This window comes from Neolamprologus brichardi, chromosome 1 (assembly GCF_056152115.1).
Source record: "Neolamprologus brichardi isolate AB-2024 chromosome 1, ASM5615211v1, whole genome shotgun sequence".
Classification (NCBI taxonomy): Eukaryota; Metazoa; Chordata; class Actinopteri; order Cichliformes; family Cichlidae; genus Neolamprologus; species Neolamprologus brichardi.
The window spans coordinates 7,797,340-7,815,825 of NC_142104.1; the positions used below are offsets into that span (position 1 = coordinate 7,797,340).

Below are 18,486 nucleotides of genomic sequence, written 5' to 3' on the forward strand. Positions count from 1 at the left end.
GTACAGTATTGTGCAAAAGTGTTGAGTCACCCTTTGTTTCTTTATACTTTGCTTCACTAAATTGCTAGGGTGTCTTCTTTGTTGTTCTTGTTTTCTTAGGTAATCTTCAAGATTTTGAAAGACAGCAGGTCATGTGGAATCAAGAATATGCAAATGTAAAATTTTTGATTTGAACTGTAAAACACATTGGAGGCTGTGTCATGGCTTGGGCCTGCATTTCAGCCAGTGGCAGTAGGGATGTAAAAGTAAAAGCAGGCTTTTGCCTCACTATATTATTCAGGCACTGTGTGATCTTGACAGCAAATGGAATAAAAGTCAGCAGGCCTCCAAAGACTAGCGTTGAATGTCCTTCAAGAAGAACATTTCTGAAGACAACTTAAACAAATTATACAAAGGCTTGCTTGAGAGAGTTCAGACTATGTGGAAGAATTAATGTATGTAGTAATATCAAATATAGAATTCTACACACTCTGTTTTATGTCTTATATATTGTATTTTCATATATGCTTACACATTTAAATAAATAGCTGCACCTATTGTATTTCCTCTTTTTACTAGCAAAATAGAAATAAATGTGAGGTGGCTCAAGGTTTTTGCACAGTACTATGTCTCAAGACTGAAATCTTTGGTTTAGCAGTGTGAGTTGTTATTGGTTTCTCAAGGGACTCTGACGCCACACCACTTGCAAACCAGCAAGTTCCTGGAACATTGTGTTCAGGAAATAATGTAATACAAGCAGTAACAATTCTTATCTTTCCATCAGCCCAGTGTGTTTCGTAGACTTAAAAAGAACACAAAACAAGTTTATTGATTATTAACAAGCAAACATGAATTTGTATTTTGAGTTGATGAACGTGGAGCTGTGGGAGCTGAGAACGTGACGTTATGTAGGTGGAGCCGCAATGAAGGAGGATCCGGTTATCTCAGAGCTCTCATGTTAATATCTGACAGATGCTCAGCCAGATTGTTCCTATTGATGGCCCCTTAAAATCTCTGTTGGGATGTTCACGGCATGCTGGGGATGATGCTTCACCATCAGATCCACAGTTTGGGGGCAGTCTGCCCTCTCCAGTCTGCCCCCAGACTGTGTCTCCAGTCTTGAAGTTCTTAAACTCTTTCTGAGTCAATTTATTCAGCCCTTCAAAAGCAGCACTTTGATCTGTGTGGTTTCTTTTTTTCTTTTTTTTGCATGTTTGTCACATTTCAGATCCCCATGTCATTACTTGAAATGGCCTAGTCGAAGTCCTGACCTGAAGCCGATTGAGATGGTGTGGCATGACCTTAAAAAGGCAGTTCACACTTTAAAACCCTCTATTGTGGCTGGATTATAACAATTCTGCAAAGAGGAGTGGTCTAAAGTTCTTCCACAGCGCTGTAAAAGACTCATTGCCAGTAATCACAAACACTTGATTGCAGCTGTTGCTGCTAAGGGTGGCCCAACCAGTTATTAGATTTAGGAAGCAACCACTTTTTCACACAGAGCCATGTAGGTTTGAAATTTCATGTCCTTCCCCTTAATAATAAACACTTTCATTTAGAAACTGCATTTCATGTTAACTTGTGTAAACTTTTGTATATTTGTGTGATAACATACAGGAAGGGGGGAAACACTTTTTCACACCACTATACAGAAACATATGAACATATTTTTCAGGGCTGAAAAGCAGAAAAAAAAACTTATTAGTAATGCCCAGAACGAAGGAGTGACTATAATCTTAAACATGTCCACAGCTCTGTTGATTTTACTGATTACGGTCCTAACCACTTTGTCTCCATCTCTAGTTTTAAGCCTTATTAAATATATCATGATCACTGTTACAGCATGGTAGAGGAAAACAGAGCACAACACAAATGTGGCCCCCTGCACCTTTGCACCCACAGAAGGACCAGTGTGACCACAAAATTTGCTGTCTGGACAGCTGTTTTATTTGTCTTTTTCACACAGAACAATATTAGCGTGGGTGCAGCTAAAACAACAAGCAATATATATATATATATTTTTTTTTTAAAAACAACAACAACAACAATGCAACACAAAAAATGAATTAACCTAGCACGTGGCAAGGCTGTTGAAAGAAAAAGACTACACCTACCAGGACTGCTTGTAAAAAAATATATTTTGAATATGTACAAAATTGCTGCCACTTTGCAAGTCAGAAAACACACACACACACACCACTATAAACACATTCACACAGCACCCACTGGCTAGAAATCAAGTGCTAATTTAAAATTAGCACTTCAGTCTCCAATCAATGTCCAGCTGCTAAATAGAGCTTGTGAAATCTAAAACATAATAAACAGTTTGTTTATTATGATCACCATTACTGCAACAGACTGACAACCTGTCCAGGGTGCACCCCGTCTCTCACTGTTTTACAGCTGGGATAGGTTCCAGCCTCTTGTGACCGGGACCCCCATTCAGTGTCTGCAGAACAAGCTTCACTACCCTATGATTGTATTCTCATCGGCTGGCATTTTTCCAGAGTAACTGGTTCTCAGTCAGAATGTCACGTTAAGTTTCACAGTGTCATAATGATGATGTTGAAAACACTCAGGCGGAACATTCAATAACTGGTGTGTAGCATTACAATATGTACATTCAACTTTCATATGCAACTTGTGGTATAAAAGTTATTACTTCTAAACTGTGTGTGTGTGCTTTTTCAATACAGGTATGTTTTAAGGAAGGTAAATATCACAGTTCCTCTGAGACTGAAACATGGAAATGGGAAACGGTGGCAGCTATTCTCTTTTTAAAGTTGTGATTTAGTCAGGTTTTGACGAACTAAACTCGATATAAACAAAGGAAGGAAGTTGCAGCATAAAAAAGAATTATCCTTATATGGAGATGGAAAAACTATATACATAATATAAGATGTATGTTTTTTTTAAACGTACAGATCAGTTCAAAAGCTCAAAATTCAAAAGTGAAATTCAGTGGTACTGAATAGATTATGAAAGATTTGCATGAAAATGCGCGCACACACACACACACACACACACACACACACACACACACACACACACACACACACACACACACACACACACACACACACACACACACACACACACAACCCTGTATTTACAACCTCCATCTACAAACAGCCCCACACATCCATCCACCCAGTGGTCAATTTCATTAATGATGGCATATTTAAAGGTAACAAGGCCGACCGAAGTGCAAGTTTAAAATAAGCAAAATAAAACCACGGATCAAACAAATAAATACAAAAAAGATAAAAGCAAACAAATGAAATATAATTAACTACAAATAATTTATGACCTGCGATTACTAAATGTGGAAAAGCTTGCTGTGTTGGGCCAAATTAGAAATCAGAAAGTGAGTATTTTGGTAATTTTGCAGCACAGCATTAATTTAATAACACACTGTATTCTCTCCTGTATTTTGCTAGGCGTCACAGAACAAAAGATCTAATAAAATTAATTTGGCATTTGTCCTTTGTACTGTCAGCTCAAGTATTTGGCAGTGCAGCAACTTATTTGCAATTTGAAACCTGAGGGACAAAAAACTGTGTTGATGCAGAAACAGCCTTCAACAATAGCTGCTATTAACAAAAGATATGTGAATGTTAAAACTGACACAGTGTCTCAGTCTTGTGAAATCTAACGCTTGAGGTAGCAGACATGACAGGAATTTTTAAAGTGCGAAACATACATTCAGATAAAATTTCACATTACAGGAAACCGATGTAACATTCAGTGCTGTGAAAAAGTATTCACTTCCATATTTGTTACACTTAAATGTTTCAGATCATCAAGCAAACTTTAGACAAAGGTTCACTTAAATAGAGCCTGTCTGACAAAGAGAAGCAGCTAAAAGATCTCAAAAAGCAACCCATCAGGCAACAATCTAAAGACACAGCTGAGAAACAACATAGTGGTGGGAAGTGTGATTGCCTGGGGACCTGGATGACTAGCCATAACAGAACCATGAATTCTGATCTCTACCAGAGGATCCTGAAGGAGAATGTAAGGCCATAAATTTGTAACCGGAAGCTCAGGTGCACTTGGGTTATGCAGCAGGAGAATGATCAGAAACACACTAGCAAATTCCTCTCTGATTGGCTCAAGGCCACTCCACAAAATAATGTGTCTGATTTAAAACAATTATGCAAAAAAGAATGGTCAAAAATGTCTCTACAGTGATGTGATTGCCAATTATTGCAATTACTTGATTTCAGTTCTTGCTGCAAAGGTTGGCAGAACCAGTTACTTTTTCACAAAAAACTTAAAAAAAATCACGAAGGGGCCAAATATTTTTTCACAGCACGTCAATAACAGTAAAGATTAGAAATAGAAAGTTTCATATTGCATCACGTACATGAATAAAAATGCTCTAAAACACTGGCAGTCTTTTCAAAACACATAAGGGCTTCTCAGCAATTTGTGAAGAAAGAGGTAAAAGAACGTTTACATTTTCATACAATTCATAAGGTCATTATTTGTTTAAAAAAAACGACATATATTGCAGAGAGTTAATATTGCACTGGAAAAACCAAACAAAATAACGCGAATGGCTTGCATTACCCGTCTGAGCCACAGCTGTTACAGATGTTTACACAGATGTCGGAAGTGCAGTTAATTAATGGAAGGAAAGAAACAATAACTGTCACTGAAAAAACAGTAATTGTAACAAATTTAAGATTTTAGAATATCACAGATTTAGCCTCTAACTTACATCACTGAGGAACTAAAAGGACAAACTCTTAATCAGAGCCATCATTAGACAAACCCAGATCACTGGGCTTGTCTTTCGGCCCTCTGCCTTATTCGGCCACAGTTGTTTGTACTGTTGGGTCTTCGCGTCATTCTCCACCTGTAGTTCATACTGTACCAGGACTTTACTGTAACCCATCTCCTGTGATATACATTTGTAAGTTCCCTTGCACTCACTGTCCATGTTGTCAATCAGATAAAGGCACTGCTCTTTCCCCGAGCTACAGGCTGTAGAGTTTTCATCGTGCTGCCAACTGTACTGAGCATGACGGGATGACACTGGGCATTGAAGGAAATACTTTGAGTAACGCGGGACTGGGACTGGGACTGGGTCACCTGTATAATTTGATGCTGTGGAAACAACAGAAGAGGGACAATTTCAGTTCTGATTTTCATTTTTAAACCAGTCAGATTTCAAATGCAGTGTAGTAAACTTAAATCAAACTGCTTTCCTTCCCTCAGGTGAATGTTCATATATGGACCAAGGGCGATGTAATTTTAAAGCAAACAACAGAGAAAATGCGGTTGTATATTTTAACAATCATTGTCTACATAGTGGAAAACTGACATTGTGTCTATTTATGCATTTGACTTTTCCACTGCAGTCAGCTCAACAAATAGAATAGATACAAAAGATATTACCTAATGGTGTGTAAGTGTTTCAGTTGTTAATTATAGAATATAAAGCATAAGAGAACTTCTCCTTTTAAAGCCTTCAAGTTAAAAGAGGAAGTTGATCATCAGGGTTGGAAGCATTTATAAAGAATAACAGAATAAAATAGAAGAACTATATCATATGCAAATAAACATAAAAGGATTACTAAGAGATATTATTAACGTAAATTATTTAAATTTTAAAGGGTAAATGTTTGTAATGATGAAATCACAAGTTGTGGAATAAAAACTTTTTTTAGTAACTCAGATAAACATGATCTTAAGATGTTGATAAGATTAAAACTGAAGCACATTTGACCACAGATGGCACCAATGATGAGTACCATTGCAGAAGCGTGTGGCATACAGATGCACAGCTATAAGGAGAAACAAATCTAGTTTTTGTTCCCCTTAACGTGTGACCTATATGGCGAGACAGGAAGCTAAACTATGATGAATAAAGGTTATGCTGTCTGGGGTGCATTTGAATCCCCCTTGCATATGGAGGAATACAATGTGCACACTCTCACCTACCAAGCTATTCAAATGAGTCTTACCAGTGGTAACTGGTTTCTGGTTCTGTCTTGAATTTGCGGTTTGCATCAATTTGCTGGAAAATTTGTGTGTTACATTACTTGTGTAGGTTTTCTGAAATATGTCACTCAGAAATGTGCTGTGAGTGTATTCATTTATCCTTTTAACATACATTTTACTGTTTTTGAATTGTTTGATATTAGTGTATAGACAGAGCTTGTGTTACTTGTGTTACTGCTGTTGATTTTTTTTTTGTTTTTGCTTTGTATATGAGGAAACAGCGCCATGGGTTACTAACGGAAACCACAGAGGAAGTGAGAGCGGGGTCTTTATGCTCTTGCATATGCTCATGCATCTACACAGTATATTTTGCAAAGACTTTTTTAACTTTAAAAGAGATCAGTTTCCTACTTATAATTGAATTATTATAAGTGTATTGTGATTTTTTCCATTCACTTATTTTGCTCTTGTTTTGACTCTGCTAAAGTAGCTTTACACAATTCACACCAATATAAGATAAAAAAAAAATCCTTATTTTTCTTTCATGCTGTCCATTCTGCATTTAAACAATCCACATTTTAGCCGTGTTCCCTCTAATGCCAGTCAACAGACTTTACTGCTCAACTGCATTGACTCAGCTCTTTGTGAGAGTTTGTCAAGTTAGTTAATAATTAACCACATTTAAAATATTTTTTTACATGTACGTTTGATAATTACTGTTATGACACCAGGCATTTCTTTATCAGTCAGTTTTATAATAGAGGAAGAGAAACTGAACTGAAGGGCTTCTTCATGATCTGGTATAAGTTAAATAAAGATTATTTTGAATGGCAAACCATTCAAATCCATTCAAGTGAACCAAAGACTGAAAATAGTAGGACATTATGATCATGCAGTCTCCTGGGCTACAGCTAAAAAGGCCCTTTTACTCAATCTTAGATTTTTAGACTACTTAATAAAAATTAATACATTTATATTATATGATAAAGCCAATAGTGTAATTCTTAAATATCAGATAAATATATAAACAGTTAAAGGACAGTTAATGATAACACTAACAGGCCTCACAAACTTTGTTTAGTTTTTGTATTAGGTTTCTGAACTAGCATCACAAAAGATAAGAAAGGGAGAGGATACATTTGGGTAATTTTCAGCCAAGAAAGTACCAACTACCAGTATATACAGCACTGTATTGTTTTGTGGTGCATCTAATAGTTCTTGTGTTTGGAATACAGGAAAATAAACTTCCAAATACCCCCAAAATATTTAAACAATTCCTTCTATGATTGTTCATAGACTATCGTTTGATCTTTGGGTTTTTCCTCTGCTATGCAGGGTCTTCACCTTAAAGTGTCCCAAGATTAGTTTTGTTGTCAATAGGCATTATGCAGTAAAGTAAAACTGAAATGAATTTAAATACCATTGTGCTCATTACAGATGGAAAGGTCCCCAGTGGCTGCATCATGCCAGCTCCCCCTGAAAAAGATAATGTATGAGTAAATTAGGCCATATGGAATGATTATGTTTAACAATTGATTTAAAAAAATTAACATGTTACTGGAACCAGTGGAAACTTTGTATCTGTGTATATTGTTTTCTAACTAAAACATCTTTGATTAGAAAATAATTTTTGGTAGTGTGTATGATAGTACAGTACCAACTTCAGTATTTTTCATTCACACAACACTCTTTGAATGTACTGGGATAACGAAGCAAAAGGAAATCTAAACAGATCAAAAGAAAAAAAGTGGAATGATTCAATAACTGTAACATTACAACATATAATACTGTCCCCACTCATAAATGTGCTGCAAGAGAGCTTCACATCTACATGGTTTGGAGTTTTTAGGAGTTTTACTATTACTAATATTCTGAAATTTGTTATCCCTCTTAACTGTCAAGAAAAAGGGATTTCTCCCCATCTGTGGGCAACTTAGCCTGATCTCGATGCCATTTCCTCATATGTGGAGGATTAATATGAAGTGAACCTTGACAAAATTTATCAGAGAAAAAGATCCTTAGCGGTTAGTAATCTCCCACATAAAACGAAAAAATCATCTGCATGTGTGGAGCTGCAAAAACCCAGCTGTATTTTTGCATGCAGTGTGGTTGTGTTTGTAAGTTTGTTGGTTGAGGTTTGAGTAGCACTAATTTTACCTCACTAGACCCTGTTCTCTTTTCACTATAATGTTTCTTCCCATTTACAGTTAAAGGTGCCTTCCCTTTTAAGAGGTAAATTTCATCGTCAAGTCAAATTTCTGTGGAACAAAACTAGAATCACAAAGTGAGAATGAAAATACCAGTGCATTGATCTAATTCAATATAGTTCCTATAAAAGTATTTACAGAAATTAACAAATTGCCATGTGAGAAGAAAACTATTGGGAAAGTTTAAGTGAACACATCTCTTTAGAATGAAAAAAAATTCTCGTGTCGTTATCAGACTTATGTTGAAAAACGTAATTTCCTTGATAGTTTGCGCAGTATGCTTTTTTTAAACCCGCATTTCCTGAAAGATAACAGCTGCTGAATGTGAAAAACAAAAGCACACATTTTATTACAGCAACGCATTTTTAGGTGTACGAACCTAGTGCCATTTCTGAATTGCTGTGCTTAATAATAAGATTAACAATAGCATTACTTTCATTGAGCCATGCAAATGATCAGGATTACGCTCGTGGATGGGCAGGGCCGTGGACCACAGAGAAAAGGATTTGTTACCTCGATCAATGTGACAATGTTATTAGTTCATTTGTAGACTGATTTGCATGAAAACTGCATGACTAGAATGAGGCTTGGATCCAGGAATTTTTGGAAGGACTAACATTGCAAAACAGGGAAAAACGTGACATTTTGCATCATATCTTCACAAATACATCTTAATCAAGTTGGGGGAAAAAAAGGGGAAATTAGTGCACGCTGTCTTGATGTTTAAGAAAATGTCACAAACTAATATAGATATCCATCTGAATCCAGATATTCAATCCTTGCAAGGTGTGCAGGGAAATATTCTTGTTTTTTTCAGTCTGAGTCTGCCTGTGTGTGCACAGGCAAGTCTGGAAAGTCACAACAGACTGGAGGGCCTGCAGGGAATCTTGCAATCACCCACCAATGAAATATGCGTTACTCATACTAAAGTAGACACATGCACACTGTAGACATGGAAACTCTGACATATTCTTAGAGCTCAGGTTCTGTTTAGTTGCCAAAATCCTTATTGCATACATGTGACACAATATCCTGTACTCGACTAAAGCAAAATGTCTTGACACACGGCTGCATATAACTGATTTGTGGTTACTGGTCCAATTAAACTGCCTGGAGTTGGCTGTTATATTCTTTGTTGTTGTCTGTGAAGGTTCTCAGTCATCCAGGTCATTGTAGTCTAAGGAGCTTGGAAAGAAAAGTGTCTGGACTTCTTTACGTTGCTTGAAGATGTTTCACCTCTCATCCGAGAAGCTTCTTCAGTTCTAGGGTCAAATGGTGGAGAGTTCCAGATTTAAACCCTGTGGGAGTATCTCCCCAAGAGGGACAAAAGAACCCCATAATGATAAAAAAAGAGGCCATTTATGTCCACTGTGAGTGACCATCTTTGAAGAGAGGCGGTGGCTTATGACACCAACTGTCTGCCATCTATAATCCAGTTTTGAGATCCCTTCCCAGACGCCTTAACGCCCACTCACATCCTGGGCCATCTGACCTCAGGAAATCACATGATAGGGTGGGGCATGTTTCACAATGAGCTCACCCGAAACCTTGGCTGATTGTGACCTACACCCGTTTTCACAGATTGGCTCATGTGATTAGGTAGAGGATTTATAGGGGGTCCTTTTGTCCCTCTTTGGGGGGACAATCCCACAGGGCTTAAATCTGTGACTCTCCACCATTTGACCCTAGAACTGAAGAAGCTTCTCAGATGAGAGGTGAAACGTCTTCAAGAAATTCCAGACACTTTTCTTTCCAAGCTCCTTAGACATTCTTTGTTGTTCTATGTTTCTCTATGCTATCTCTAACTCTAGTAGTATCTAAGACTATACAATATAAAATGCATTGAGATCACTCTCTTTTGTGAACTGGCACTATGTAAATGAAATTTGCTCAATTTAATGCACATTATCTTGTTTTTTTGGTATATGTGCTCTTTAATCTATGAGTAATATACAAAATATACTCATGATTTTCTTGGTTATTTATGTTAATATTTTCTCAGTTGAACAAAAGTCACCTGTTGGCCGATACCTGATCGGTACACAGTACACTAGCCTTTCATAAAGCAGTAGAGCTACAATAGGACAAATTCACAAACGGCTACAAGTGTCAATATGTGCTGAAATATTGTGACAACATGAATTACGGGACATTGTAATTCCCGAGTGTTGCTTCATCCTGGATTAAGTTTGCAGTGACTCATCTGTCGAGCTTTGTCAGGTGGCACAAGACAACTGGCAAAAAGTACGCTAATGATGTTGCATAATCATTTATACTCTTCGGGGCGTGCGAGCATGACTTTGTAGTATCTGAATCAAACCTGTATATGATTCAAAAGGTACACTAATGAGTGTTTAAATACTACGGAGCAATGTTTGTATAAATATGAGCATGTTTTTACATGCCTTTTGCCTTTGACTGTTGACCATCAGCAGCAGTAGTAATGGGCAAAGAAACATACCAGCATAGGCAAAGAAAATTAAGGTGACTAAACATGAATATAAAAAATGAACATATTTCTGTTTAGGGAAGGAAAAGCATTCAACACAACTGTGAAGCTGACTTGTTCGCTTGGATGACTTACCTCAACTATGGTAAACACTTTTATTTTAATTTACTGTTGGAAACATTTAATGTAATTGTTGGCTGTGAAGAATTATTCTTCATATTTTATAGATACAAGTTCCATAAAGCTCTGAGGACTTACTCTGTTTCACGTATGCACTGGGTGCCATTCCAGCCACAGTAAGGATCTCTGGATAACATACAGTCCTGGCAGGTGTCTCCATACTGGGAACAGTCTGCTACATCAAGTTGGACCAGTTGACTTCCATTGTTCACATACAGCTTTTTCTGTAACGATGGACAAGTTTTCTTAATGTACTGGGGCTTTTTCGTAAAATTCATTGGAAAAAAAGATTGAAATCATTTCAAAGTTATTGATTAGATGCTACAGTAGATTCTTTAGGAGATAAAATTGTTCATTTTTCCCCTTTGGTCCACAAAAACCATTTATTCCATATGAGTAATCTTTGTGGTTTGATTGGGACATTGGTTACACAGTGATCATCGTTACTCACAAAGGTAGACTGAAGGATGATGCTGAGAACGTGTGCTTTTTGTTTGAATGGTTGATACTCAGCAATTACAAAGGTGTGACTTTCATTCTGCAGCACCTTGTGAATCCCTCCATTATCTGTGGAAAGACACAATGGGGGTGAGGGGTGAGGGAGGAAATGACTAACAGTTAAAAACTGTCTAACCACTCTAACCCACCTCTGCCATCCCACTCACTCTCTGGATCTGTTACCTTATATGACACTACATTTTGTCTTCAGAACCTGTATAAACTCATCAAATAAATGTGTTAACCAGTGACTAACTGTGATCTCAGCACCACACACATCACAAGGCGCAATCCACTGTGTATAGTAGCCTGTGGGGTAGTCATTCAACAGTCACATCTAACTCATCGCATACTTTAATACTCTTCTGATCATATTTAGAAAAGGCTGACTTAGTAGTCATGGAGGTCAAAGTAAAAACAGCGTGCATTGACTCAACATGTTATTTTAAGGGGAACTGGAGTAAAAGGAAAACCAAAAGTGTCACGCCCTGCAGAAGGGAGTAGACGACACATAACAGGGACAGAGACTGCAACTAACCAAAAACCTAAACTGGAAAAACACTAACCTGACTGAAAGGAATAACTATGATCACTGTGAACAGAATGCTGTGCAGATGCATGGAAACTGTGAACCAAATGGTGTGATGAAACAGACATGAACATGACCTGCACGGAACCTCATCGTGCGGCTGCATGAAAAACAACATAAACCAAATGGCAAACATGAACTGCACAGAATCCTGAAAAACAGGTACACAGACGACGCGACGACAAACAAAGGAAGACTGAGGACTTAAATACACACATACTGTGATCAGGGGAAGTGGAGACACATGAGAACACAGCTGACTCGAATGAAACATAATGACAATACAGAGGAGAGTAACACTAACTACAATGAACAAAGAACACCAGACTCTTACAAAATAAAACAGGAAACACGGAGACATAGACATGGAGATAAAACATGACATGAACTTAACCGCATAGACATGAAATGTAGACAAAAAATACATAAAACTCAAACACTGGGTCACACAACCCAGTACTGTGACAAAAAGCCTGTTATGTCAACATAAAAAAGGAAAAAAAAGAAAAAAGAGGAAGTTTATATCTGGGAGTTTTATATTACATTCAGATTGTACCACACCTGTTCTTCTACTTGTCACCTTTGTGTGAAGACCCCAGCAGGTGTGATCATACAGGAAACTTTCGGTTTCTGGTTTTGCAGGTTACACCATCCACCTACGCTTGCCCTTTAGTAAATAATTCCTCTTCATTACAACCCAGTCCCACTCAGTCTGTTCTGTGTGCCTTATTTTACTAGACATATACTAGTAATGACTACTTTAATATTATGCCCTGTTTCTACTCACCTTCCAGTGTAGACAAACACAGAACATTCTTCTTAACATTTAGTATTTTATCATTTAGATTTTTTTTTTACTCACTTAAAGATAGGAAGATGACGTTCTGATTTCTACTGCTGTTGTTTGGTTTACTGTCAACTTGGATGTGGGTATAGTTGCGATGATTAAAGAAAAGAAGGCCAGGGTTGCCGACAGGATGAACCAACTGCTCCATCTCTGAAGTCTTGTCAATGTTCTTCAGGGTGTCCACTGAAAGCTTGGAACTATCAGGAGCGCACTGAAGGAAAAAAAAGTGCTCTATTTAATAGAGCTTCATACCAGGTGTGGCCCCATTTACCCCTTGAAGATGTCAAGCCTTTTTTTTCTCTTGCTGCATATGAAAACTTTACTCTGATAATGCTGGCAGATTAACCATTTAAAATTCAAAAGCTGTTATAGGATCAGTGAATTAGGAGAAAATCACGTCTCTAATTTCCAAATTACTTGTTTTAAACATGTTTAATACACTTGATTTATTTGGCATTTTAATGAGGCCTGTGTTTACCAAAAGATATAGCTAAAAAGATCAGGCCAAGCAGTTTGTGCTTTTAAGTATAATTACGCAGTTGGTTTGAAAGATATCAGCCATAAAATACATGAATCTTTTGTTACACTTTTCTCTTCAGACCAGTTTAAATGTCTCATACCATCCTTGGTCTGTCCATTTGTTTTTTTGTGTAGCCATTGAAAGGAGAGTTTTCGAAGATTTTGCTGATGTCTTCAATCGTGTAGACACAGACAGCACTCATCCCCCTGCAGGGAGACACATAGTCAGCAGGTTTGTCTGACACATTTAAAGCAGAATGCCTGAAAAAACAAAAACAGCTGACCATACAGACTGAAAAAAAAGAAAAATAAACATTTTACTTCTGTGTAAAAATTCCAAATCAAGCAGCCAAGTCATTCTGGTTTAAACCTTTGGTTACTGTGACTTTATCCATGTGATGTTAAACCAGTCATGATCATATTTTGAAAAACAGCACATGACTCAGTTACAATAACTGTATTATAACTATTATTTCATGTTAAATCAAATGTAGAAATGTGAATAATATTACCATAACAATGACATATATTAACTATGATAGAGTAGAAGCATCAAAATCAATGATAATAGTCCTACCATTCATTTCTAAAGAGTGCATAGATCTTTGTATCCTGCCATCGATCTGCATCCACAGTGGAAACATCCACCAGCTCAGAGAAATGCTGTTTTCTCTCCTGATCTCCACAGAAGAGCCTGGCATTCATCTGGGATGTCCAAGTATACTGCAAGTTGTTCTTAGGACCACCAACATCTGTCTAGAAGCAATGGACAGTCAATCTATCATTATATATTTGTTTATTTATTTATTTTTTATTGTTGGTGGCACTTAATACAAATTTTCTAACTATTTTGGTCTTACCATGCAAACCTGGGTCACAAAGGGGAGCCACATTTCACTGAACAGTCCATCGTCTTTGGTTTTCTCCCTATAGAAGCCATAAACTCTGTTCTGGGAGGGATCCTCTTCACGTTTGCTGAGCACCAATCCTACATAGTGCTGCTCTAAACATTGAAAGAGAAATATTTATTTGAACCCAAACATTTATAGTGATGTGATTTCACTAAATAAGGTCTCTGTGGCTCTAACTTTATGAAAATACCTTTATGGTGGTTCTTTGGCCCCACTCTTGCTTTACCAAATTTGTGAATGCCAACAGATTCATCAGATCCAGAGCGTGTTATGTAGAGATCTGTACTTTGTTTAGGTTCTGGAACAAACAGTGGCAAATTGATGTTTTATAGGGATGTACAAACAGGGAGAAACTAGTTCAATATTATAGTAATAGGGAGAAGAAGCAACCTTTAAAAGGGACTGATTTAAATAAAAGATGTTAGTAGTTTTGACAAAAGTACAGACTTTCTGTAAACACACAAGAAGGATTAAAATTACAGACTCATAGAAAAAGGTGAAAGAGGAAGGAGGGATTCATCAGCAGATTTCTTCAAAAGCATCTTGTATGTAAAAACACTCACCTGCAAGGGCCGACAGGTCACCCTCCTTTATGTTAAATGAGCTTATATCTTTTATATCCTTGCATATTGGTGGCTGCTTTGTTAAATTCTATTAAAAAGAAAGAACAGTTTATCTTAATGTATCCCAACTAATGTACATCACAGATGATAAACATGTATAGCCAACACCCAGTATCTAACAGATAGTTCAAAAAATTATAAAGCAAAAACAAATATGGCCAAACAGGAAGTGCTGTGATGTAATTGCTTTGTTTGCAGAAGAGGGCTGTTTCAATTAAACCAAAGTAGAAGTAGCTTCGCTTAGTATCAACCCTGAGCAGAAACACCACAACTACCAGTTCCCAGTATTATATCCCAGTATTATATCAGTTCTCTGTCACAGTACTCTGTCCTACCGAGTTACAGCAAACTGTTTCATCGTGAATGGTTCCACACACAAACAACTTTTTAGCATCTTCCATAAGGTGGGCCAAAGTGATGTCATAGCTGCAATTCTAAATAACAAGATGAAAATTGTTTGTTAGATTTCTTGAGTGTTCAAAAAATACAGTTTAACAAACGACTTAATTTTGCTCTGTTTATCTTTTCACTGCTTACCCTGTTGCAATTCTCCAACTGCATACGTGTTTGATTCTGTGGAAATACATAATGCATGACTATTACTTTCCCATGATATTAATATGACGATCCATTTATTTCAGAGCATTCAATACATCAATTTAGTGTGATTATACAGCTATGTTCTACCTTGTTCTGGTTTTTAATGTTGTAGGTATTTAGGTATGTTTTTCCAACAGCTAAGACAGTGTCCGGCTTCTCTTCTAGAAGAATCCGCACAGGTGGACCATGAAGAAGATCTAACCTATTCATTGCAGCTTCTAGAATTAAGAATAAAAAACAAACAAACATATATTAAAGGATAAACACAGCCAATGATGTGAAATTGCCAAGCACAGCACAAGGACAAAATGTTACTGTACAAATGTTTATACATGATTAACCTATTCTCAGTCTGTCTGGTCCTGCCTGGAACATCTCCCAATATCTATAGCATGTACCACAATGAGGCTCAACAGTTAACCCATTTATGTAGTATAGTGCTGCCACTAAAGTCATATATTTTTTGTTTTTAATTACTTTTTCCCCATCATCCTGAGAATGAATCCTAAACACTTTGGGGATTCATTTTTGTTACTTTGTTACGCCCTCACACACATTTCAGAAATCAGAATGTGAGAGTTTTAAGGTTTTTTCAGTAATAAACTTGCTAATATGAGCTTTTAGTTATAAATATTAAGTTTATTCTGTGTTTAAAGGTGAAGGTTTTCTTTTTGTTTCAAACTATTACTTTTGTAATCTGAGAAGAAAAGTACACATCAGCAGATGTTAGTGCTTACTGAAAGTACAGGGCGTTGACCTGATGTTAATCAACTGACTGAAGCAATTTTTTGGTTTGCACACTTTTACTGTGAAAGTCAGTGTGCTTTATAAGCTAAATTACTTCTTCTAACTGCAGCAATGACGGGGCTTTCTGAAAAATGTAATCAAAAGAGCAATGGTCTCATATGATATAAAATGATATAAATATTAATGTTAATATTATATAATATATTAATTAGCTAAACCCAGTATGAACTCTATCAAATCCCTGAAACTGGAGAAGCTAAATGGAATTCAGTGTAAGTGTCAAAATGTGGTGAAAAAGTCAATAATTAAACTTCCACTAATTGAAACCCTAACATCGTTATTCTTTTACATGCATTCCTTTGTACATAGAACCTTTTAAACATTTCTTTAAATGGATGCAACTCTTTATTTCATGGGACACTTGACCAGGAAACAATGTTATGAAAATATAAATTAAAGCAACAACACATAAATATAGGAAATCAGAACAAACAAAGAACATTATCGAAGTCCAGCTTAGTAACACAATTTGCACTCTGCAGCTACAGAATTCTTTTTAAGTGCTTTGGGCTCTAACACACTTGTCCCATGAAATAAGACTTTAATGTCCGACCAAGTTGTAGAATTTGGGCACCGAGCATAAGCAGCTGCACATAAGTGATAGCAACTTACATAGATAAGAAGGAAATGTATCAACATGGCTTTGGGGTTTTTTTTACCACGATTGAGCAACTTCTTGGTATACAATAATGTCTGCAGCTGTTCAAAAACAGTCAGACATTCCTCAAGTTTGACTCAGAAGAGCCTAAAACATCTGTGTAAAGATTCTCTTTACATGTTAACATAGCATTCCAGGTGTTATTTGCAAGTATAGAAGAAAAAACTAAAGAAAAGGGGGTCTAAAACTGAACAGCGTGGGAGTCTTTCTGAAAAAAAAAAAACAACAGGAAACTTAACGTCTGTTCATCCAAAGCCACGTGTAGACCCTTTTTAAGGGGTGCACAACCACCCCCTAAATTTCATCATAGCGTCCCTAAAGATAACTTTAGCAAAGGTAGTAATAATAATGCAGTTTTAGTATTATATTCTGACATTGTATTCTAATGTTATGTTAACAGTGTTCCTTATCATTAATAAATAAGACTTTTGTTGCAACAGCTGGAGAGACGAACATGAAGATATTTCATGACAAGTATCAGTGTTGGAGACTTAAAACACACTTTACCTGAAACATCCCAAAGGTGCAAACTATTCTCATAATACGGAGACATTGCTGGGGGCGCTGTTATCAAGTGTTTGCTTATGTAGCCCCCGAATAATGTAAAAATATACATTTATGTGCATTTTTTTCTATATAGCGTCAGAGATGATGATCTTCTGAGCCATATCTATGGTGGACACACACTTTAACGGGATTGAATAATACCTACTGTACGTTTGAAAGAAATACGTCGTGTTTTTGTCCTGAATCACAATGATTCACATTGATTATAGTCATAGACTATAGACTTTAATAGACGTAAAGTATGCAAGGAAGTCACTTAAGATGATTAAGAAGAATTTTCCGATTTTGGGCTTTACGACTCATGTTTACACTATTTTTTATCTTAGTTAAAGAGAGAGAGAGAAAAAAAAAACATTTCCTACCTTTCTCTGTGAATATCATCCTCGGAGAACGATCGTTTCCCACAGCCAGACAACAGATGTGTAAAAAAAATAGACATGCCACTAATGAGAACCGCATCTTCCAGATCTCCAGGAACATATTATAAGATGGATCCAATAGTTCAGAAAATTATTTTCCCAATTACTTGTTCTTGATCTCGATAGAAAATAGCATTGAACGAGAAATGTGTTCAGATCTAGAGGTACTACACAGCTGCACCGCCCATATATGAGAAAGCCACGTAATATTTTTTTTTCACGCCTACGGCTACATTTTATGGTCTCATGCATGACGTTTCGAGAGGGCGCAAAGTCACAACAAGTCGTACCTTTTTCTAAGCACGTAAACAGGGAAGAGCAGAAAATGTGACCATCTTTAAAAAATTAAACAAAAGAGGAAATGTTTGAAGAGTCCACCTTTCTCCTTTGTATAGTCCATCTCTTCCTAGACTCTGAAGTTAATTAAAAAGCACTTGTGCTCTTGCAAGTCTCCTCTCTCCTCTTTCCTCCTGGAAATGAAGGAATTAGGAATTGAGACACTCTTTAGCGTGATGTACTGAGATTAATTTCTGCGTCACAGTTAGTATGAATGAGAAAAGTAAACACACCGTATCCGTATTTGTTTTCCCTGCCATATTAGGGACTTGTGTCAAGCCAGACTCCAGTTTTTTTTTGGGAAGGAGCGAGATGAAATGAGGCACGGCTGGATCCTGTACTACC

At 36.8% G+C, this 18,486-nt stretch overlaps 1 protein-coding gene across 1 annotated transcript; it reads right to left on the reverse strand.

Annotated features, from left to right (window-relative positions):
* Nucleotides 1-2,219: 2,219 nt before the first annotated feature.
* Nucleotides 2,220-18,261, reverse strand: LOC102792605 (semaphorin-7A-like). Its single transcript, XM_087846719.1, has 14 exons — nucleotides 17,749-18,261; nucleotides 15,442-15,572; nucleotides 15,292-15,327; nucleotides 15,090-15,188; nucleotides 14,695-14,782; nucleotides 14,322-14,429; nucleotides 14,081-14,223; nucleotides 13,798-13,976; nucleotides 13,322-13,427; nucleotides 12,717-12,912; nucleotides 11,219-11,334; nucleotides 10,846-10,991; nucleotides 7,352-7,407; nucleotides 2,220-5,094 (listed from the first exon to the last, which is right to left on the reverse strand). Exons 1-14 carry the CDS (start codon nucleotides 17,864-17,866, stop codon nucleotides 4,718-4,720), a joined length of 1,899 nt encoding a protein of 632 aa, XP_087702845.1. The 5' UTR covers nucleotides 17,867-18,261; the 3' UTR covers nucleotides 2,220-4,717.
* Nucleotides 18,262-18,486: the final 225 nt, after the last annotated feature.

What these genes read in the sequence shown, in the direction of transcription:
- LOC102792605 (XM_087846719.1), bottom strand. Translation starts at nt 17,866, where the DNA reads ATGTTCCTGGAGATCTGGAAGATGCGGTTCTCATTAGTGGCATGTCTA. An exon ending in AGTTGGAGAATTGCAACAGG is followed by an intron (nt 15,189 to 15,291) that starts GTAAGCAGTGAA and finishes CTTGTTATTTAG; the next exon opens with AATTGCAGCTATGACATCAC. An exon ending in TTGTGACCCAGGTTTGCATG is followed by an intron (nt 13,977 to 14,080) that starts GTAAGACCAAAA and finishes CATTGCTTCTAG; the next exon opens with ACAGATGTTGGTGGTCCTAA.